This window comes from Danio rerio, chromosome 22, assembly GCF_049306965.1.
Source record: "Danio rerio strain Tuebingen ecotype United States chromosome 22, GRCz12tu, whole genome shotgun sequence".
In the NCBI taxonomy this organism is placed as follows: Eukaryota; Metazoa; Chordata; class Actinopteri; order Cypriniformes; family Danionidae; genus Danio; species Danio rerio.
The window spans coordinates 14,973,224-14,998,689 of NC_133197.1; the positions used below are offsets into that span (position 1 = coordinate 14,973,224).

Genomic DNA, 25,466 nt, shown 5'->3' on the forward strand with positions numbered 1-25,466 from the left:
CTATTTTCAAATATGATTAAATTTACACCACTAAGACTATGAGCAAATTACTTGGATTAATATAAACAACTTAAAGTGCCACATATAAATATATAATATAAAAGCATACTCTTTCGTTGCGTTTAAGGAGGAAACACGTCAAACTTAATGAAACATTGGAGGGCTCATACTGAAAGGCACTTTCTGAGTAGATTTACATAAGACACCAATACTCAGATTTTAATATGATTAAGATAATACTCTTATTCAGAGTCTACCATGTAAGCAGCGATTTTTAATTACCTTAAAGGACCACCAAGTCACGAAATGCGTTTTTCTTTCCATTTGCCATGCGGTATCAAATTCCATTTAAAATGATTAAAATTCCATTAAAACAGAAGTCAAATGTTAAAATTGAAATTTTTAACGAAATTGCATAAAACTCTGGAGAGCCTGGTGATGCAACATTAATAGGATTTATACTGAAATGTGCCTTCAAAAAGTGCTTCGTTGGTCTTATCCATATTTCTTTGCATGTTGAACACACATCAATCTAATCTATCATCTAGATCTAATCTAATCGACCACAAAAAATAACCTGCAACTGCGTTAATTGTGTAAAAAAAATTTTTACGTGTTAAATATTTTAAATTAATTGCATGCTTTAATGGACTAATTTTGACAGCACTAATATATATATATATATATATATATATATATATATATATATATATATATTTTTATATATATATTCTTCATCCTTTTATTGGTTTCCTGCATGTGGTTGTGACCCTCAAGCTTCTCCACAGCCATTTCTGTCCTCTCGTTCTTTTAACCATATTGTTTCCCTGTAGGGAACTGTTGCCCGTCCAGCCAAACCTATAAATGTGCACATAAACAACACAGAGGACACACAGAGAGGCAGATAGGCTGGATCTTGCTGTGTTAACCGGAACAAAAGTAGTTTAGATTCAAACGCCTCTGAGTATCAAACTGAGAAACAGCAATGAGAGGTTGCAGTGTTATATACACAGATACACACAAAAAGTCTGAACTTTGATCTCAGAAATGCAGCATCTTCAGGGTTGTTCATAGGCCACTGTAGTGAGTATGTTTCAAAAGTGGTGCACAGACAGACAAACAATGAACTGTCATCCAGCTGTGCATTGTCCAGGGAGGAGAGGACCACAGTATAACAAATCACAAGCATCTACAACAGTGGTGACCAGGCCAGTGTTTCACAGCACACAGTTCTACTGCCCAATCCCAATTCTATTTTTGTAATTAATTAATAGGGACTGCTGATCACGAAATTTAGCTGGGTTTTTTATTTATTCATTTATTTTTAACGTATTTTGTCGTAAAAATTCATAATAATGACAAAAAATACTAATTTGTGGATCACCTTACTTCCGGGTTCGTTGTGGCAGGTGTATTCTGGGAAATTTTCTTACCCCTTGCTTCAAGTGTGGTCCTGAAAAATCTTAATTCGAAGGGCTATTCACCCCTTTCCCTTAGCCCTATGCATTCATTGAGCAGGTGTATTATTCATTAATATTTATTATTCGAATTCGCTTTTATTATGAAGATACTGCTTACCAGTGCAGCCTGTCTTTTTCCTGCTCTTAGTAATGCAAACATGTGAATAAAAGTGTAAAATTACACACATATAACTGTCATTTTAATGTGATCAAGTAATTTTTGTAGTTTTTTTTTTTTTTTCATCCTCTGAACACATTTACCTCTGTCATAAGTGTAATATTTACACTCCTTCTTGAAATGTACAGCATTGATGACTGTATGGGCTGCTTTTCGCTGTACTTCGTGACATAAAAAGAATATTGAATGTTGTTCTCGATCCATCATGGAACTTGCAGGCATTGCATATAGACCTGTCCCTCACGCCTCAATTATATTATCTGTTACTAAGGTAAGTGGGCTGTGGGCTGTATGCATATGATACACTTATTTAAATATGTCTTATACTATGTAAGCACATTTATACATACAGTTTTAGAACTTTTACAACAACAGTAAAGCAAAACAGATGTATTTCCCACGTAAAAACGATCCAAAAGGCATATAGGTCTGTGTTTTTGCATATTTATTTGTTTATAATATATAGCATGGATAATAATATATTAAACAGAGATTAACTCTTTGTCATAGGCCATATTTCTAATAATAAGCTATTTAAGTCATCTGTAGCAGGGTGGTGCTGATGTCACAGGCCAGTGTCCTGAAGGCACTGTAGTCCATTTATAGCAAAATGTTAGCTTTTAAATTCTTGCGTTTGCATTTAAGATCCAAAAGTGCTCAAAGTTATATTTTCGTGTGAGGTTATCTGGCTGGATAAAATGTGTAAGTGTAATGAACAGTGTTTGAACACAGAGCTTATTATTTGCAATCTTCGAAAAGCCTATGGGAAAATCCTATAGGGATTTTATCTAAGTAACCAGTTTTATGCTAGCAGCCAATTAGCCCACAAGGTGACGTCATAGTTCCTCCACTCTATTGGAATCGAAGTCTCAGCAATTACCAGTCCTCAAGGACTCTAATTTACTAATATGTGCACTTTAGGTACTATTACTAAGAGAGTAATTTCAATTCTCTGTATGACTATGTGTCAGAGTTGACAATTCTGAGGTATATCGATGTTGACTTTGACTAATATATATCTTCTAAAAAGGTACTGCCCCAGAGAGTGTTTTGACCTTTATTTCTGAAAGTGCAGGAATGAAAAACTTTAATAATAATAATAATTAATGAGTAACATAACACAAATGACACAAGTTATTTAAAAGAATATAAATATATATCTGATACGTGGATATGACTAATGCATTCCAACATGCTGAATGAAGGCAGAGTCCAGCATGAGCAGCACAAATGAAAAGACAGGTTTCATTTTTTATTACCCAAGAGTCTCTGTGGCCCAAGAGATCAGCAGAGCAGAGAAAAAGAGAGGGAGAGAGAGAGATGAGGAAACCTGGATTGAATGGCCTGTCTGTTCCGGCAGACCTCACACTCACACAGACACACACACACACACACACACACACACACACACACTGAAGAAGCAGGTTTAGACACAGCATGACTAAATGTGCACACGCACACATAGAGAGAATGACTGGGATTACACACTGAACGTGATTGGATCTACTCTGCCTACAGTATTGACAGATTTTCTCTCCAGCTGTACATTAACACACCAGAACAAATTGTTGAGATCAGTGGCCAATAAAGCTCTAATCACTGATTGATCTCTAAAGGACATAAAAATTAGGTGAAAAAAGCTGCTGAAGGCTGACCAACGACAAAAAAAAAATGAATAGATGTGATACTGACCGTCTTGTTTCCCTCCAGCAGCTCCTGCGCTCTCATTGGTCGATCCAGACTAGGTTTTCCTACATAAATATCGCCATCTGCTGGAAAGGCCATCAGGAGAGAGAGAAGAGCTCCGGGATTCAGATAGTTATCATCATCAACATGACACAGCCACCTGTAATCAAAAATATATAAAAAAAAAAAAAAAACAAATACATAGAAATATGCTAAATGGATTCAGTTGAACAGTTTCCACTGTATAGATTCACTTTTAAAGAGCCCTTATGATGTTTTTTTTTTTTTAAATCCTTTCCCTTCAAGCTAGCAGAGTGCGGTTATGTGTGGAATGATCATGACTGAAGATGAGTAAACATTATTAAGTGAACATTCTGGTGATTAATGCAATAATCTACCCTGCAATGGGGGATTTGTCTGCCTCTGTTAAAGGAAGGATCAGAAAAGATTATTAATGTATAAAACTTTGTCAGAGCTTGACAGGTATTTTATCAGTACACAGTTCATGGATCAGTTTCTTCCTCCAATTCATAAGTGTAAGTAAGTGTGATTAAAATGGTTGCCTCCTTGTTTCTCTAGCAGTCAAAATATGTTTTTAATTGTGTTTTGTTACTTGTAATCACTTCTTTATATTCATAAATCGTGTCTAAAGCCACATTTAAAACGTGGCACGTACCGCTTTGTTTATGGATTTAAATGCATTTGTGAGCTTGCGATCGTCTGCCATTTGTCGTTACTATGGCCACCGTCAGTGGTTCCTACACACGTGCGGCAGTCAAGTTTCAAAATAGTTGAGCTTTTGCCACTGTGTTGGTTAATACTGAATGTTTTGCCTTGTTATTACCTATGGTTAAGAAGAGAGTAATATGCTGGCGTTTAACTGCATTGCTTTAATGCGCTCTTGCATTGGGCTCACACATACACTCTGCACTCTGACTACTTTAATAATGTTGATAAGCCATGGACGGAGTTTCTCATGTCTCAAGCTGGATGCAGTCAATCCCAACAGACTGGGTCATCGGACCAATCAGCACAGATTAGCGTCACGCTAAAAAGGGGTTTGGGGAACAATTGAACAGATCATCGCTGAACAGATCATATGGGAGTCTTTAGGAGAATTAGGTAAAAATAAATCCATATTATAAGACAATGAAAGAGTTTTTTTGACCTTGCATGCATATCAGCCGGTTGTTGGAGACCCCCAAAACCAAAATATGACCTTTTAAATGCATATTAGGGACTCTTTAAAGATTTATTTTAAAGGTGCAGTATGTAGGATTGACAGTCCAAATTCTAAATATTAAAAGAATTTTTTCACCCCGCCTTCCACAGTTGTCCAGATTAACAACTCCAACTGGAGTGAGCCAAATGTGAAAGTCATGCGAGTAGATTGCATACAAAGTCATTGCAAATGCTCGAAAATAGAAGAGTTGTGCAACGAGTCTGCCACGAACATGCAGAATTTATCCCAATTGTGTCTTTCTTTGCAGATTTAAATAATTCTTCTTAAATGAACAATTTGCTTGAGGTGAAAAATGTTCAGTCAATAAACTAGAGCAAGAAACAATGTGCTCTGCGTTTGGTGTGAACCCAGCATTACACTGTAAAATTCTCAGCTAATCTTTATATTTTAATATCTGTATTGTTTGCAAATGCCTCATGTAGATTTTATAACTCTAATTCATTTCGGAGGCTGCTACTGTCCTCTGGAGGTTGCATTTTTAGCTGTGCCTGTACAAATACACTGTTTTATGACAAGGCAACCTTGGGAGCTGAAATGTAATTAGGTAAGTAGGTGGAGTAACAGAACTTACCTTTTTTAAAGGAGAATAACAAAGAATAACTAACTCTATTAATGTTTTGTCATGATCACTTAGCACATTTCTTAAATATCTGCAAACATATGGTATTTTTATGCTTAGGAAGAGTCCAGAATTACATGCAGCCCTTTAAAGTATGATTCTCAAAATTAAGAAACTATTAAGCATGATTTTTTAGCGCAAAAAAAGCACTAATGGGCTGCTTATTGTTAGTTAGTAAGGTAGTAGTCGGGTTAAGGAATTGGGTATGGATAATACTTAATAAAAACTAACAAACAACCAGTATCATATATGGCCCGTTTGCACTGAGTGGTATGGTGCGGTACGGTACTCTTTCATGGCAAAAGTCAAAAGGTACCAAAAAGCGAACCGTAATGTACCGCTTTTTGAAAGGTACAACAAAAGAGATACCAAAAGGCGGAGCAAGACACGTAGCTGAACACCATTGGTTTACAGAGAAAAGCCACTAGTGCGTGCACAAGCCAGGAGAATGAAAACAAAGAAAGTGCCATTTTAAATACAGGGCCGTGACATTGTATCAAAATTATGTATACATATAATAAAGATCAATGGTCGACCCGAGCTTAAACAAACCTTGTCTTCTTGATAAACAGCCACAAAGCCATGAAGAAGAGCAGAATCTACCGTGTGCCCAGTAGTTGTTTACAAACCGTGAGCGGTTACACTTTCTTGAGAGAGAGCTTGCGTGTGAGTTTATATTTGAAATAACAAACTTCTTGAGCTGATGATAATAACATGCGTGTGATTATTGAAGTGGCAGCGTGTGTCTGCGTATGCTTTTGGTAGTGGAAATGCAAGCCTGATCAAGGTGACATGTACCATAGGTTACCACTTAGTGGAAATGGGCCAATATTAATAAGCAGGTAATAAGCCAGTAGTTAATAGTAGGGATTGCTTCTTAAACCAGTGTTGCCGAACATTCAAAATCTTGAGAAAATTAATAGCACCATTAGCTTACTCACTTTTTGTAGGAGGCCATGAAGTAGTCATACTCAGCAGCCATCTTGCAGGATAATGCTTGATGACTGTGCTCAGGTGAACAATTAGTGACGACAACGTTAAAACCTGTTGACAAAAACACACATGGTGAGTGTAAAGCACTCAAGAATCATGAGTTTCAGACTAGTTCTTTAGAAGAACAAATATCTACCTTCTGAAGAAATGTCTGCGTCTGGACTATCTGTAAAGATGTACGTCTGAAAGAGGAAAACCACAAATTAATGAGGCAAAACCTGCATGTTCAATCTGAAATGAAAATTTGATGCTCTTACGAGGGTAAGTAACATCCAAATTCCCATCATGCACCACTGTGAGACAACAGCTGGTGCTCAAGAAGGCCTCAGAGCAACTGTGCTCTGCATTTACCTTTGCAGAGAAGCTGTACTGTAATTACTAAACTTGTCTCAAGGTGGTTCAGCTCTCAAGAGTTTCTGTCTAAAAACGCTGAGATAATGGGGTTGACACTAAAGAAGTATACAGTATCAGTACATATAATAAAACTTCAACAAACTTTATATTGCTAGCATAATTGTAGCAGACCTGGTTAACACACTGTAAAATGTGATTAAAACCTGTAAGCTTGGAACTTTTCAGCTGACAACTTATTTTTGTAATTATCCACAGTTTGTTTACTTAAATTTAAGGTGATAAGTAAAATCAACTAATCTGTTTTTTACAGTGCAGGTTGCTAACATGAATAAGCATGTTGCTAGCGTGTTGTTGCTAGCAGTTGGTAACACAAAAAAATGCTAGCCTGTTTATCATTTTGTTATGTAAACATTGAATTGTTAGCATGAATTAGCATTTTCTCTAGCATGTTATATCAAAAATGTAACATCTTGCTAACATGTTGCTAACATTTTTTAAAACAATGCTGGCATGAATTGTAGAATTTAAGCATTTATGTATTATTGCGTTGCTATGATGGATGTAACCACAATTTATAACATAAAAGTCCCTCAACTGAGTCAGTCTAGCAGATTTAGGAGCCATTTCCTGCTAGACTGAAGCAAATTCTATCTGTGGTCAGCCACGACCCTTTTCTTCCACTCCTATGTTCCTCTATGTGTTTGATGCACATAGACACACATACACACTGCATATAAAATTACCTCCTATACGTATATAGCAGCCATCTGTAGTGGTTCCAAAAAAGCAAAGTAGACATTTTGAAGTGAAATCAATCAATCCCACAAATAGCCAGCCTGCTAAACGGGGTGATTCTTTTTTCTCAAATTTTTTTTTTTTAATAATAAATAAAAAGTTATTTGCTTCCTTTCCTATTTAACTGTCAAGTTGAGTATTAATAGTTTATATAGCTGCATTTTAGTGACATTTTAAGCACAATTTTTTTTCAGGATTAGCTTGTTGGGTGGTCATCATAACCACACTTTTTGATTTATTAAAACACTTACTAAAGATTTAGAATATATATATATATATATATATATATATATATATATATATATATATATATATATATATATATATATATATATATATATATATATATATATATATATACATACATATATATACGTATTATTTTTATTATATATCATTAGGAAAAAAAAGGAAAAAACTGCCTATTAAGGCAAAGTAGCCTATTGTCATTTATAAAGCAAATAACAATCTGGCCAGCACATTCAACTTTTCTCCACTTGAATATAATAATAATAATAATAATAATAATTAATAATAATAATAATAATAATAATAATAATAATGTAGGTCTTCATGATTATTCAAGCCTTTCTTGTAAAAAGTACTTTTGAAAATTCAGGGATAACACCAATAACATAATAGTATTTCAATAGTATTGAAATGAACTTTTACATGCTTAAAATGTACTTTGAATAGTCATTTTTCCTTTGTATTCTCATTGTCATTGTACTCTCTATTTAACAAAAATACAGTAGATCAGTAGTAAAAGATGACTTCACTTAAAGGGTCACGAAACCCCAAAACACTTTTTTAAAGCTGTTGACTGTCATATATGTGGCCCACACTGCTAAAAAACACTATTTGGACACATGTATTTCACTAAAAAGTGAAAATTGGTTGATTTTGTGTTATTTCAAGCAAATTCGTTCTTCCGGTTTGAAACAAATTTTTGAAGCTGCGTCTGGACTTTTTTTTCGGTCAGAAAAGTACTTACTGATAACTAAAAAAGCCTGAATTATCAAAACTTGCCATGCTTTAATAACCACATTGATAATTCATGATAAGTCAAGTGGAAACATGTGAAACCACATTCACACACGGAACCCCATTCAGATCAGTTTGTAAAATCAGAGAGTTGTTTACTGGGGAGTCAAATGGATCTGATTTGATTCAATTAACCATTTACTGGACATTCACTTTAAATGCATTGTTTGATTCAGTAAGTTGTTGACTTGTGAACAGACGTCAGTAAGATTCACAAATTCAGTGCAGTTTGTCAACCAATTCAACAGGTTAACTGAAAATTTAAAGTTAACACTACTTTCTTGTCTCTGAGCAAGCGACAGATTCTTACCTTCAAATCAACAGTAATTTAGCTTCATTCAGGAAATGTGTTGAAGTAAAGAACAACACGGGCTCATTCTGAAAACGTACTCCTACAGTATATACATTTATAAAGATTGCGAATTATGTAGCCAGAGCTATGGCTGCATTCCATCTTTGAAACGAACTCTACAGGGCGGTATTACATCGATCTCTTGCTAACTAGCTGACCGCTTACTTTCGTATGGATTGCTTTTCTGCTACTAATAGCTTGATTGGTCGGTTGGTCAGTCAGTAAGTCCGTCATTCAACAGCAGCCTCTGGTGGATTTACACGAGAACAGCAGGCGCGAATGGCACTAGCGAGAGAAATTTGCAAGTGTCTGCAGACTGTAAGGCAGGCCGTAAGATTAAAGGGCACAACTTGTAGTAAGTTAGAGGCATAACTTGCAGTTATTAAACCATGCAAGATGTCACAACAAGATGTTGTTGGCAAGATGGCATAAATACTTACGAGAGAACAGTTTTCTCCAAATATATCCACAACCAATTCATTTGATATGTTATCATATTCATTAATTTAGCAACTCGACCATGCAACTTCACTCACTGACTTCTTCATCCGTTTTGTCATGATAGTTAGCCAACTTGGTGTCGCCCTCTGTGGTTGCAAAAAACATTTCAGTGGCGAGCGTGTCAAGTATGAAAGCCTCCGCAACTCATGGTTGAACATCAATAACCGTTGGGTTTAGGGTTGGGGAAGGTGTAGACGTTGATAACAATGATGGTAGGGTTTAGGTGTGGAGTAGGTGTAGACGTAACTGATGTACAGCACCATCTTGCGGACAACATAGTTGCTCATTCTAAAAACGTAGTCTTATATATGTTTCTGGAAACTGCAAATTATGTAGCCAGAGGTACGTATGGCTGCACTTAATTTTTTAAAACTAATGCTATAAGGGGGTATGACGCCCTTTTTTTTTGTGCTTACTAGCTGTCCACTTACTTCCGTATGGACAGCTTTCCTGTGGTAACCAGTTTGTCCCATTAGCTGGACATGTACTTCAGCGACTTGAGACGCAGAAAGGAGTTGACCATGATGACGGGGTTCGACAGGTCATTCGATAAAATTGGTTGGGTTTAGGGAAGGAATGGGTAAGTCAGTCGACTGGTCAGTCAGTCAGTCAGTCAGTCATTCATTCAGTCAGTCAGTCAGTCAACAGCAGCCTCTGTTAGGTTTATGCGAGGACAGCCGTCGCAAATGGCACTTGCGAGAGAAATTTGAGATCTCAAAAAGCGTACACAGCGACGTCTTGTGGATTCGCGAAAACAAAAAAAACGTACCTCCTAGGATGTATTTCGCGGCCTCCAGAAATGTATATAGAGGTAAGTTTTCAGAATGAGCCTGGGTTGTAGTTTGGACATGTCTCAATAACTTCAAGTTACACCTCTAACATACTACAAGTTGCGCCACTAAGGCCCCTACAGACAGACCCTACTTGAAATTTAAGGTCTGAAAAACCATACAGAGCGGCCTCTGGTGTATTCACGAAAACAAAAACTGCAAATAAAACGTAGGGATGTATTTTGATCTCTCCACAAATGTATATAGGGGTACATAATCAGAATGAGCCTGGGTTGGTAAAAGAGGTACAATATTTTGTTTTTGGATTTAGTGAAGTAAACATTTCCAAAAAAAAAAAAATTGTATTAAAGTAAAGACACTTAAAATATGTGCTTAAGTCCAGAAGTGAAGTAAAACGGTTAATGTCCAGCATAGTGACTGAGGGAACAGGGTGATTTTGGATACAGCCTGAGTCTTTAATGGTTTCCATGATGCACTATTGGTGTCACTCTGGAAGTTTAGCTTCATTACAACATCTTGGCACTCCAGACATCTCAGATCATAACTCTGCATGCCTCTGCCACTCCGGTCCTTGAGTACAGGTGGAATAATCAAACAACCAGATCAATGCCACAGCCATCAAAGCCAATGCGCCAGAACGAGCTCCATCATAAATCATAAGTGTGGATCTTGAGCCGCTCATTTGGGCTGAAGTAAGTCTGCTGATGACAGCGGCTCATAAAACACCGTCTGGTGATACACAAAGAGTGAAACGGCAGCACAACTGCCCATTAGTGGCATAATGAAGTGAATCTCGTGGAGGAGGCGCCAACATTTTGTCTTCCTAACTTGAGAGGGAAAGCAATTGGTGTAAATTGGATGAACGAGGTTGGTAAAAGGGCACAGATTTAGGAAGAAGGGCACATAATGTGATGGATGACAAAAGCAGATGCACTTATAGGAAGCAGGTGCAGTTTTTTATCATATAATATATATCCATCAAACATCTGAGGAATGTTTAGATAACATTCTCATTAAGTTATAAAAACTTTACTTTGAAATGTTCACTGAATGTTTAGCTTTTGTTTTGTTTTTTACATTCTATAAAATGTTAAAAAATGTTATAGTACTAACTTTTTTTTATTCTTTTTTTAATCATCAAGGAAACATTCAATTTCATCATCCTCGTCATTTTGGGAACTTTATTGTTAAGTATTTTCTGAACATTTTAACACAAGTATTGTTTGATGAACATCTAAAACAGATAAAATGTCTATATAGAACTATCTAGGAAAGAGGTGCCCAAACAGTTTCTTAAGAACGGCCAAAAACTAAACTTCACTGAGGGTTGTGGGCCGAAGGTAAACAAAGGAATTTACTTATTAAAGTTGTCATGGGTAATTTCCTAATTTATTTAATAATATTCAAAACTAAATAGCAAAAATTACTTTAATTGTATTACCTAATGAATTATATCTTGTAAACATCTTCTAATGAATTTATTACAATAAAAACTAAGTTTACAACACAATGGAGTTCAATGCTGTATATAATAGTCAAGTTGTTGAGGTCTTGTGCATTGTCCTCCATCTGACAACTGACAATATTTACATAAACAAGATAGTTTAGTTTTATATATATATCTTAACAATAAAACAAACAAAATGTTAAGTTAAATCAGAAATCACAATATCTGTTAAATCTATATAAATAAATACATCAAAGTAAATAAGTAATTGTCACTCTCTTCTCAGATGGGACAGTGGGCCAAATAAAAGGCTACCATTGGCCAACTTTGGCCCGAAATCCACTGACTGACTAAGTGATCGACTGACCCACCCTCCTCCTTTGCTAAACCCAACCGATAGTGTTTTTAAAAGCACCAATTTACTCGCCCACCCACTTATCTAAACCCAACCGACAGTGTTTCCAAAAAAATCCAGAAAAAGAAAAGCCCTCGCCTAAGTTTTATTATGTTTTTAGATTTTACCACATTCTCACCTTTATTTTACTTGTTTATTTTAATTTCGGGTTTCTGTTTTGGCTTATCCGCCCTCTGGAATGGTTCCTCACTAGACTCGAACCCCGATGTCGTGGTCAACTATGCACCTCAAGTCCGCTGACATATATGACAAGCTACTGGACAAACTAGTAACAGTGGAAAAGCCATCCATATGGAGGTAAGTGGTCAGCTGGTAAGCGTAAAAAGGAATGATGTCATACCGCCCTGTAACATTTATTTTAAAGACGCAATGCAGCTATACATACTTCTGGCAACATAATTCACATTCTCCAGAAATGTATAAAGGGCTACGTTTTAGGATTGAGCCTATGTGGGAGATATCCTATTTAACATTGCTTTAATGTTATTTGAATGTTTGGTCATAACATTCTGATCCTTGCAAAAATTCAGCAAGGTTTTACTACAATTAAAACAAAACAAAAAACTACAGAAATGTTTGTTGTGGGCGACGCAGTGGCGCTGAAGGTAGTGCTGTCGTCTCATAGCAAGAAGGTCACTGGTTCGAGCCTCGGCTGGTTCAGTTTGCGTTTCTGTGTGGAGTTGGCATGTTCTCCCAGCATTTGTGTGAATTTCCTCCGGGTGCTCCGGTTTCCCCCAAAGTCCAAAGACATACCGCATGTGAATTGGGTAGGCTAAATTATCCATAGTGTATGAGTGTGAATGAGTATGTATGTTTCCCAGAGATGGGTTGCAGCTGGAAGGTCATCCACTGCGTGAAACATATGCTAGATAAGTTGGCGGTTCATTCCGCTGTGGCGACCCCAGATTAATAAAGGTACCAAGCCAGGCAAAGTTTAGTTACAACCTCAATCAGACACACCTGGGCTAGCTAATCAAGCTCTTACTAGGCTTTCTAGAAACATCCTTGCAGATGTTTTGAGGCAAGTTGGTGCTAAAATCTGCAGAACACGAGCCCTCCAGGACCGAGTTTGGACACCCCTGGACTAAGCCGAAAAGAAAATGAATGAATGAGTGTTTGTTGATGTTGTTGTTTTAGGTAAGCCACAGTAACCACAAATTAACCATAGACTTAACCATAGTTTGACCATGGTATTTAAGCTGGGGTTATTCATTTATTCATTTTCTTGTCGGCTTAGTCCCTTTATTAATCTGGGGTTGCCACAGCGGAATGAACCGCCAACTTATCCAGCAAGTTTTTACTCAGCGTATGCCCTTTTAGCCGCAACCCATCACTGGGAAAAGCTGTGGTTATACAAAAGGAAATTAATATGCTTAAAAAAAAAGGTTACATAGCAATTTGCTAACGTGAATTAACATAAAGGTTGATTTATACCTCTGATGTGACCCACATCGCCTGCCTTGCACTTAGTCATGCATTTATATTTCTGCGTGCTGTTTGTGTTGCTCTGCAATACCACTTCCGAAATGCTAGCTGACTAGCTATGTTCCTCTGTCATGTTTTTGTTTTTGTCAAGTACCTAAAATTCACTTATTTAGAGGCAGGAACTGGCAGACAGGCAACAACTTTAATCATAAGGTAAACAAAAAATCATCCAGAGCTCCTTCATGGGACTCGACACTTGTAAACACTTGCTCCAACAGGATCGCGTGGCTCTTGGTCCCTCCCACCCACACTGGTCACAGCTACCAAGCTGATGAATCACAGAGCCTATGCGTTGTTGCAACGTGTAGTTACATTGTTTGAGAGGTGCGCGTCAGCGTCAACGTCAGCCACGTCAAGGGCTATTCAACTGCGTGAAGGCAGCACTGTAGCAAACGTATGTGCTTAACGCAGAAGTATAAATCTGACTTAATAAAGCATAACAAACTTGTTACTATAGCATGAGTTACCATGATCTTAGAGATTCTGTATGTTTGGCACATTCAAGTTGCTATTATGTTAACATATTTTAAAATGTGCTAGCACAAATTAGCTTGTTGCTAGCATTTCAACACATGATTAATATGTTTCAAGCACGTTTTGTATATTGTTAAAGTGTTAACACAATTCTAGTATAAAATTAGCATGTTCATTCATTCATTCATTCATTCATTTTTTTTTTGGCTTAGTGCCTTTACTAATCTGGGGTCGCCACAGCGGAATGAACCACCAACTTATCGAGCATATGTTTTACGCAGCGGATGCCCTTCCAGATGCAACCCATTACTAGGAAACAGTGGCTCGAACCAGCTATCTTCTTGCTGTGAGGCGATTGTGCTACCCACTGCGCCACTATGTTGCCCTAAAATTATCATGTTGCTCATGCTTTTTAATGCATGGTTAACATGATTTAGCTTTTATCAAATCATTTTACCATACACCATTAAAAACACAAGATTTGAAATATATTTTAAAAAGTGATTAAGAAAATCTAACAATGCTTTTGGGGAAAACATAACTTCTTGTTTTTATTATTTTTCTTCTGACATTATTTGTAAAAGTGCCAGAGCTGTTGTTTCACACTTTGTTCCTGTTTCCTCATCTTAAGACTTCCTCTGTCAGATAGACTTCCGTTTTGTCATTGTTTCAAAACGCAGTCTGCGGCTGTCACTTCCTCTCATTGGCACAGAGGCAAAGGGCACACAAACATGCGCACACACACTGACATGCAAAAACAACATCCTGCCCGCTGCTGGAACTCGAAAACGAACAAATTGTAAGAACTCAACACAATAATTCATCTGGTTTGTTGAGGAGAAGTCTGCAAATACTTTCCTAAGACTAAGTTTATGATTTTGTATTAATACAAAATAAACTCACACCTTATCAACAGACTACAATATCATAGACACACCTGGAACTGCAGCTTGAAACATTAAACATTGTAACTTTTGTACGCAACATCTTTTTCACCAACAAACTCACACTATAGTGATTTCTTGATTCTGGTTGACTAGTTTAAATTCTAATATGAGCAAGTTTGTCAGGTTAATGCGCAGTTAAAGTAGTTCCAGTCAAGTATACGAACAAACAGTTACAATATAACACATTTAAACTACAAAACAAATAAATTTAAAAACAAAGGAGAAGTGAAGAATAACCAACACAGGAAAAGGGAGAGACCTCCTCCATTGACGACATCAATATTTAAATACAGGAATCACAGTTATGTTACACGTAAACATGAACCGTTCGTCAACACCACCTACAAACTGACATGAACGAATATCATACCAAACTTAACAAAAGAGTCAAACATAACAGCTTGATTCTGATTGGCTGATGAACTTTTTTTTTAAATAAACGCACAGCTATGCTTAGTTCACACTACATTAGCAGATTGCTGCACCGTTCAGACTACATTTTCTGTCTTTAAATCACTATGATGTTTCACAATATGCAATACTATGTAAATAAGGAGGTGGCCAAACACTACACAATATGACAACAGCTCTGTTATTATATAACTCTGTCTGGCCCCCAAACCACAGCCAATGAAACGTTGAGGGCAGAGCCGTCAGACAGAGAAGAACACCATTGGCTGCTTGTGAGATGATGACATCACTGACACACAGGGTTTGAAATCTCTTTGAAGCCATTCAAGGGAGCCTTTGAAAGTCGCGTCAATCATCTGATCTATCAGCGAATCGATCGCTATTGGCTGCTTGTGTGATGACATCACTAACACACAGCATTTGTAATCTCTATGAAAGCATTAAAGAGAGCCTTTCAGAGTCATGTCAATCAGCGGATCTATCAGCAAATCGATCACTATTGACTGCTTGTGTGATGACATCATTAACCAATCACAGACATTTCTGTTGAGCTTCCAAACACAATGGCCTTTCAGCCCAAGACTTGCTCTCTCATTGGCTGTAGCTCATCACTAAATCAGTTACCACACATAGATTTGAGTTGGCCGACTGGTTCAGAATACTTAGTAGGGTTGCACAATATACCATTTCCGGATCAATATCGCAATGTGATCATTCACAATAGTCACATCGCAAGTATGTGCAATGTTGAGTCTGGATTTTAATTTATCATTTTGCAAATGTTTTTTGAGCTTTGTATGAAAGTTTTTAAAGCAGTCACGCCTAAGAAAAGGTACTGTTTCTAACTTTGAAAAATTAAAAAACAATTAATTTTCTACAATTCTTTTATAAAACGAAGACTATACAGTATTATTTTGCAATTTGATTATTCAATTTTTGTACACCTGAATACATTTCAACTCTTCGGAAAACAATAAAATGCTGTGTATTTAATTAGCATATTTTTCTTTATTGAATTTAATTATGCTTAGTATAAGTGCAATCAATGACTTTGTTCATTGAATTATTATAAAATAATCTATATATAATGTCATGACCGCAGTCACCATCTCATTGTTTTTCAAATAATTCAACAGTCATAATTTATTCCTCACATGACCTCTCAACTTTAATGCTCAATTTAAACAAGTATCCATGTCGAAATTAGTCATTTTCTCCACATACAATAATCTGCTGAATCTACAAACTCAAAACGAATGCACACTTCCTCCTCACCATTGGCTCATATTCAAAACCGGAGCAATAAAGCAGAAGCAGGGAATTTTTGTTTTTGAAACTGTTGCATCTGAGAACCAACATTTCACCATCTTGTCGTCAATTCAGACTGCCAAACGTTTCACACTCATTTCTTCCGCACAATAACGAGCGTATTAATACGGCATACAAGAGTATGTTTAGCCGCGAGCGTTTCGCACAAGTTCTCTTTGATCCAACAAGTATTTAGATCAGCCGTGCCACTGTTTCACACTTGTTGTCATCTTATATTTAGAGTGACGGCTGCAGCTTTGAAAGTGTTACATCCTGAGCTACACGTTGGGAATTCGTTTTGACAAGCCACTCAGAGATAAAGCTCAACAAGTCCAATCACTTACAGTACATCTTCCCAAAGTACTCTTCAGGTTGTTAGTGGCTGCCAAACCACAAGCGTGTGAGTCTGTATGTGTGTGTGTGTGTGTGTGTGTGTGTGTCAGGCTGGCTTTGCTCTGCTTTTTATTGTCATGCTACAGCAGGCCACAGTCAAATCAAAGCATTTATGGTTTAAATGGGTGTCCATTAATCGGAATGTTCAAATTTTTTCAAATGTCAATTGTTTTTCAAGAAATGTGTCAACATTTACCAACATTACACAATTGTATTATTATTAATATTATTATTATTATTATTATTATTATTATTATTATTATTATTATTATTATTATTAGTGCACCGGGGCTTCACTTTTTTTAGCTCAAGCATTGTCAATTTAAGCCAAAAAAAGGAAAAACTTGGCAGCTAGCTCTTTACAACACTCACATGGTCGCCCACTGAAGCTAAGTAGGGCTGCATCTGGTCAGTACCTGGAGACCACATGGGAAAGCTAGGTTGCTGCCGGAAGTAATGTTAATGAGACCACAGCGGGCACTCAATCTGTGGTTTGTGTGGGTCCTAACACCCCAGTATAGTGAATGGGACACTATACTGCTCAGTAAGTGCCGTCTTTCAAATAAGACGTTAAACCTAGGTCCTGACTCTTTGTGGTTTTAACAAATCCTAGGATGTCCTTTGAAAAAGAGTATGAGCTTAGCCAGTGGCGTAGCGGACGGGCCCGCAGGGAAAATCCACCGGCAACCGCAATAATCAAACTCTTGGGAACAACTGTGGTCGGAACCAAAGTTTACAGGTCTGTGTTCTCTGAACACCTCTCAAGCGGTGGACTACTTCATTCTGATTGCTTGCCGCCAATGTTGCTAACTTAGCGACTTTGTCACTAGATTTAGCGACTTTTCAGACCCCCCTAGCGACAAATCTAGCGACTTTTTTGTGTGTTATTGGAGATTTTTTTAGACTGTCATTTGTCCATACTGTACCATCCCTACTCTTCTCAACAAGCTGCGTGTAATGCCGCCGGCCCCTCCCCCAGTCAGTCCTCGTACAGCAGCCTCTCCCATCTGCAGCCCGAGAGCAGATCACCCCTCTGCGTACCGACGACAAATGATTTAGCACAGGCAGTGTGAATGTATTTCCCTTGTACAGTCAAACCGATCTACTTCTCCTTTATTTTAACAAGTTAATTGGACCGTTTATTCTTTTCTTGTTCACAATCACAGATATTTTAGTGACAGTTTCTGAACTTGTCTGAGTTTATTACATATGAGAGATTACTGCACATTCACACATCTATAATGACATACTTTATTCAAACAGCAATAAATTTCGTTAAATAAACATACTTATATAAAGTGTAGTGCAATTATAAATACCCCTTTATTGACCATAGGCTGTTAAACAAACAGAAGCGGCAGAATGTGATGACGTCAGTGATATGCAAATTGACGTATGACGTATTTCCCCTCTTCCCACCCTTCATCAGGGGGCCCCGTCAGCGATCCCTGCAGGGGGGCCTCCCCATTTTGCGCTATGCCACTGGGCTTAACCCCGGCATCCTGGCCAAATTTGCCCACTAGTCTGTCCATCATGGTCTCTTAACCATCCCCATATCATGATTGGCTTTATCACTCTGTCTCCTCTCCACCAATCACCTGGTGTGTGGTGTGCGGTCAGACGCAATATGGCTGCCATCATGTCATCCACGTGGATGCTGCACACTGGTGGTGGATAAGGAGATTCCACCCAAAAATGTGTAAAGCACTTTGAGTGTCCAGAAAAGGGCTATATAAATGTAAGGAATTATTAAGGAATTAAAATATTTGGGTTAAATTCCAAGCAATAAATTAATGAATTAATCAGCCAGTAATACATTTAAAAAATCAATCAATTAATTAATCAATACATTAATTTATTTAATAATGGGGTGTTAATTTTCTATTTTAGTAATTATAATTCTATACTATTTATAAAAATAATAATTAAATAGTAATTTAAAAGTTTGTTAATAATTGTCTAATTTAATATATATTTATTATTATATAACATTAATATTAGTGTAATAAAACATTTAATTATAATAATATTTTATTTTTCTGCAATAATCCTTGTAATAATAAAGTATAATTTTTATAATAATATTTTAATAATAACATAATCACCACATCTAGAGTAAGAACAATGCAATGGTTATATAAAATATTAAATGTGGTAATTATATACTCAATAATAATAATAATAATAATAATAATAATAATAATAATAATAATAATAATAATAATAATAATAATAATAATGTTTTATTAACATAAAATATTAAATGTGGTAATTACATACTCAATAATAATAATAATAATAATAATAATAGTAATAGTAATAATAATAATAATAATAATAATAATAATAATAATAATAATAATAATAATGTTTTATTAACATTAATTATTATTATTATTAATACCTATTAATTATAAAATAAGTAAACATTACAAATGATGCAGTATATAAGTTGTATTTTTATGGTTTTTAATTTTGGCAATTATTCATATTGACAATTATTATTAATATTATTATTATTACTATTATTATGAATATTATGATTATTATTATTATTATCAGTAGTAATAGTAGTAGTAGTATTAAAATTACATATACATTTTAACTATGTATTTTTTTCAATTGTGTTATGTCTATTTTTTAAATAGGTTATAAAATTGTCTATCCTGTTTTGATTGATTGATTGATTGATTGATTGATTGATTGATTGATTGATTGATTGATTGATTGATTGATTGATTGATTGATTGATTTATTGATTGATTCATTCATTCATTCATTCATTCATTCATATGAGCTTCACAAAGCCACAATACAGTAACCACACACTTAGTCTGCTCATTTAAATCTGTCAAATCGGAGACGATCCAGTATCTACCAGCCTAAAACCAAGAATCCTTCAGCAAAACTGATTTACTTTTTTAAACAGAGTGATTTGAGTTTAAAGACTCAGACTTTGTTATGTAAGATTTAATAATTAAATCATTAAAGTTGTCTTCTTTAAACTGTATTTTCACTGCCTTATCATCATTGCAAGCTTTCAAAAGTCACAGCTGTGAGTTCTGCTTCTCATAACAAAAAGAGGACCTAAAAGTCCATCTCCAGCCCTCGAGATGAGGCTACTGCTGAATTAGAGAACACAGACAGGAAGTCCTCTTCAGTCTATAAACGAGCACAGGGCGGACGAAACAGGAAGTCGGGCAGGTCGCTGCGTTCTAATATAGATTCACCCATTTGTGGTGGGCCAATCTTTGCGGCAGGGTGCCAATGTTAATAAAACTTTGTCATCCCTGCTGGCTAAAAGGATTTTAGCTGCAGCAACTTTATGGTCCTTGTTGATCTGAGAAGTTATGCCACTTGTGAGACAGTCATACCAAAACTGACTGGTTTTGGTACCACGCGAGTCTGAGGTTTCGCACCTGTTCGTTCACCAAAACGTTTGCACACGACTTCAAACTTATGCCACAGGATGTGCAAAACATCTGCCAGACGTCCTGTAACATTAGCAAGCATTCATTTGAAGAGTTTGTATCTCAAGAAAGAAAAACTGAAAAAGAAATATTAAGAGTATTTATAACTTATTTAAACAGATTGCTAGCACATTCTTGCATCTTTAGGGAGATGGCTAACACATTTAGCATATTGCTAGCATGTTTAAATACTACTAGCATGAATGAAGATGTTATTACAATGTCTACCATGGGAACCATATTTATTAGCATATATTTATTATCTCAGTTATTAGCTTTTCACCAGTCCCAATTAGCATGTTGTTTATATACTGTTTACTTGTTGCTAGAATGATTAGCATATTATTAGCATATTTTTAACATGTTAATCAATATAAAAACATACAGTATGGCTAATATATTTTAGTATGGCGTTAACATAAATTTACATGTTAGCATGCTGCTGCATATTAGGCTTGATCCTAGCTTAATTATTATGTTGTTACAATGCTATTTTTAACAAATACTTGTAATTTATCATGCCTTAATATATTTCATTGTACATTTAACATGTTTAGCGTGCTCTGTCATGTTTTTACACTATAATAGCCTTAGTTAGCAGATTTACTAACATGTTTTAGCATAATTAGCTAATAATTATCATATATATGCATGTTGCTGATATGTATTTCGCATGTTTAACATGTTTTAACATGTTTATTGCATGCTAACATGTTTTATTGCATGAATGACCAAGTTTAGAATGATTAGCAGTTTCCTATCATGTTTCTAACATGTTAATCAAAATAAAAATATACAGTATGGCTAATATATTTTAGTGTGTCGTTAACATGAATTTACATGTTAGCATTCTGCTGCATATTAGGCTTGTTACTAGCTTAATTATGTTTTTACAATGCTATTTGTTACAAATACTTGTACATTATCATGAATTAATATATTTCCTAGTACGTTTAACATGTTAGGTGTGCTCTGTCATCTGTTTTTTACACTACAATAGCATTAGTTGGCAGATTTACTAACATGTTTTAGCATTGTTAGCTAATAATTATCCAAAATATGCATGTTGCTAGCATGTATTTAGCATGTTTAACACGTTTTAACATGTTTATTGCGTGCTAACATGTTTAACGTGTTTTATTACATGAATGACCAAGTTTCGAATGTGTTTTTTGTTTTGGCACATTGCAAAAATGTTTCATCTTGATTTAGCACATTTGTGACATGTTTAGCAGTGTTGATAACCTGATTTACCATTTTGTAGGTCTTAGTTTAGTTGGATTTTGCAACAAAGAGACAGATAGACAGACACATAAAGTTTTTAAAAAATTTATATCCTCTATTAATATCTATGGAATAGTGTGTATAGCTTTGATTATCTGCTTTATGAAAACCACAAATGAGCAGTTAGAAGACATACTGCAGACCAAATGAAAACTTCCTGAAGTTCTGACCTGAGTTAATTTGGTGGTCATGACTTGAAACTAAGAGGAGATTTTTAAACCATCACAAACTTTGACTTTTATTTTTTACAGTAATCTTAAATTAATCTTTTCTAGTCATGAAACACTCACGTGCTCTTTAGTCTCAGAGATCCAGGTCTCCAGAAGAAGAGCAAGGCGGCTCTTGTGGAAGCGGCCGGTGGTTTTCACCGCAATGAAGATGTCACTGAGCTCTAAAGGTGGTGTAGACCTCACCTCCGTCCATTTCTGACCTTCTGCTTTTTCTTTCTCATGAGCACCATCTCTGTGTTGGTTTTCAGCCGTGGTTTCTGATATAAAAGTTGTCCGTTGGTGCCCATCGTGCGCGTTTTGGGGCTTTTGGTCACTCCTGGTGCGCAGCTGCAGATCCAGCAAAACCAAAATAAAAAGCGTAAAAGCGAAAGCAGGCAGTACATGAAACAGCCTCCTTAAAATCATCGTATTAAATCCTCAATTCGCTTTTGGCCACATATTACATCAGTTCAAGTGTAACCGGAGACACTTGGGCGCGTTCAGTGCATGGCACGCAGGGATGGTAGTAATATCAATAATGTAATACAACAAACACAAACCGGGGCGGGTTTGATTGTGTTGTTTAAACTCATTATTATTCCGTTAAAGTTTTCATCTGGTTCAATGAGCTCGAATCCCGCATGCTGCCCCGTGCACTTGCTCTGTCAAAGCGGAGGATGGAACTGTCACTCATTCACTTACGCCCCGCCCACTTTCCGCGCTGCCGCTCTGATGGTGTATGATAAGATTAAGTGTGCACGAATAAAGATTTCCTGTTGAAAACATCATTTTGCAAATCATTTTCTCTCTCCTGAGTGGTAGGAAATGAAAATAAAATGTATTTCCTATTGCATCCGAATTCATACATTCTGAGTGATGTACTATGCTTAACAAATCTCATACTATTATACCACATTGTGATGACTTACAGTAGCCTATAGTAAATTCGATTTGGAGCATTATAAAGTATTAATCATTTTGTATATATTCTAGAAAATAAATATTTTTTCAGATGAATAAACAATCAAGCAACTATTAAATTTAATGAATAATTGCTCGATTTTTTTATTTATCTGAAAAATATTTATTTATTAAATACACTCTCAAGGGGAGATTGGGGGCGAAAAAAACATTTTTCATAAAAAAAAAAAAAAACTCATTTTGAAAGATAATGTTTTTAGCTGAAATCTATTTTTGCTGTATTAACTAACTAACAACAGTGGTCTATCAAAATCAGGTGTTGTTTTGTATCAGTGTAAGACAACTCCAATATAGGCCCACCTTCACTTTAAACATAAGATGCACATTGTTACTTTTGACCCCGTATAGCAGGGACGGAAGTAACACGTGGCTGGGTCAAAAGTAACACAACAACTTGCTCGATTTACTGGCTTAATCCTGTTTATTTTAAAATATTTCTGACTATGATCTTGTTAATGTTAACTGCAAACATATTTTGTCTCTTATTTTTGCCCCAAAATGATAATAACAACAACATCATTTTCATTTTACATTTCACTTTCATCAAATGATTCAAAAGTAAACCAACAACGCAAAAAATGTTAACATTTTGTATAATTTTTGAATATTTTTTATATGGACTAATCTTATCAAAGATACAGGGGTAAGTCAAAGCACTGCAAACTGGGCTAATGTGGAGTTGAAAAATAAAGCAGCATATTAGCAGTGGGACATAAATAACAGTGTTTCTGTCGTTCCACAGAAACTCTTGCCATTTAAACCTGATTTACTTTTAACATGATGGAACTAAAACTTAAAGTATTTTCAGGAGAAAACAAGTTCATCTATAGATGTTCAATACGATCCCTTCCTGACACTAGAGTGACATCAACCCAAAAGTTGTGGTATTCTTTTTGAATCACCCTATATATATATATATATATATATATATATATATATATATATATATATATATATATATATATATATATATATATATATATATATATATATATATATATAGGGTGATATATATATATATATATAGGGTGCAACTATTAAATTTAATGATATATATATATATATATATATATATATATATATATATATATATATATATATATATTGTCTATAATAATAAATAAATTAGTAAATTAACATTTAACATAACATTTATTAATTACATTTTTAAAAACACAAATATTAAATAAATATTTCATATACAGTGCACAGCATGAATTAGTACACAGCCTTTTAATAAATTCATATTTTTTATCCATAATATAAACAATACCTTTTGATGCATTTTACAAAACAGTACACATTTTATTAATTAAATAAAGGTTTGGTCACCTAAGATAATTAGAAATATAAAGATAATACAATCAAACTCAAATAAGGCATTGCAAAAATATATAATTTTGGACCGTAATTTTAAGTTATTTTGTTAAATTAGCTCTAGTTTTAACTTTGGTAATGACCAAACTATTATAAACAAATATATCATTGTATAGCATCCAAAAGAAACTTTATTTAAAAAAAAGATTTTTGAGGAAATTGAGGAACGTACTTATTTAGGTAAAGATGCATTGTATATAAAAATAAAATAAACTAATATATAAAAAGTAAAGTATACAATAACATATGCAAGCAATGAAATTGATAAAACAAAAGAATATGCCATTCTATTGTAAAAATGTCATCATCTGCAGTGCTTTGAATAATCAACAAATTATGCTGACATATGAGTATGCATGTTTCTTGAGGCGATGTTTTCGGCAGACTCATCCTGAGGGGAGTTGTCAGCTGTACATGTCCTGTTTTCATTTCTGACGCTTCATTGTTTGACACTGCAGGCGTTCTGGCGTCAGTCCTGAACTACTTTAGCATCTCACTTTTAACTTGTGCCAGAAAACAGCGTTACCCGACCCGTTATCCTGAGCACCACTTGTCAAGTTTAAAATATCTGTAGTAGAACATTCATTGTGTTGTGAGCAAGACACTGCAGGCAAAAAATGTCTTTTATTTAAACCTGTGACTTTCAAGATTTCTGGCTTTTTGACTTTTCCTATAACTTTTTTCTGTCTAATGTAAAGAAAACATAAAAAATAAACTTTCAAGCATTTATTTTAAAGGCTTTTTTGTATCATAAATCTCCATTTTAGCAGCTTTACATCCACCAAATTTTGACATTTTTTTTACTCTTATCTATATTCTGAATGGCAATTATATATATATATATATATATATATATATATATATATATATATATATATATATATATATATATATATATATATATATATATATATATATATATATATATTTTTTTTTTTTTTTTTTTTTTTTTTTTTCCCCTAAAGAATTTGCTTATAATTTGCCTGATTATCTAAAACATTTTCTTTTCTGGCTGGTTGGAGTATCTCCAAATATTTCCTTAGTCCCCTCTGTAAAACTTATAAAATAATAAAATATCAAAACAAGAACTTGCAGTCTAATTTAATCCAAAATTTAATTACAAACTGAGTTTTGCTTAAAGTTTTATTTAGATGTATTGTTGGTGATTGAATATTTGTTTAATCGATTGAGTAGCTTTACATAAACAAAGGAAAATTAAGACCTGTTTAAACTGATTTAAGACAATATT

The 25,466-nt window shown here is 35.0% G+C and overlaps 1 protein-coding gene across 1 annotated transcript in view; it reads right to left on the reverse strand.

Annotated features, from left to right (window-relative positions):
* Positions 1 to 22,519, reverse strand: part of mfng (MFNG O-fucosylpeptide 3-beta-N-acetylglucosaminyltransferase) — a 29,090-nt gene extending 6,571 nt beyond the window's left edge. Inside the window, exons 1-4 of the mRNA NM_001007788.1 lie at positions 21,941 to 22,519; positions 6,316 to 6,361; positions 6,128 to 6,230; positions 3,331 to 3,484 (exon numbers count right to left, since the gene is read on the reverse strand). Coding sequence (NP_001007789.1) covers positions 3,331 to 3,484; positions 6,128 to 6,230; positions 6,316 to 6,361; positions 21,941 to 22,285 — 648 coding nt within the window. The 5' untranslated portion in view covers positions 22,286 to 22,519. The remainder of the gene's footprint in view (positions 1 to 3,330; positions 3,485 to 6,127; positions 6,231 to 6,315; positions 6,362 to 21,940) is intronic.
* Between the last annotated feature and the right edge of the window lie 2,947 nt (positions 22,520 to 25,466).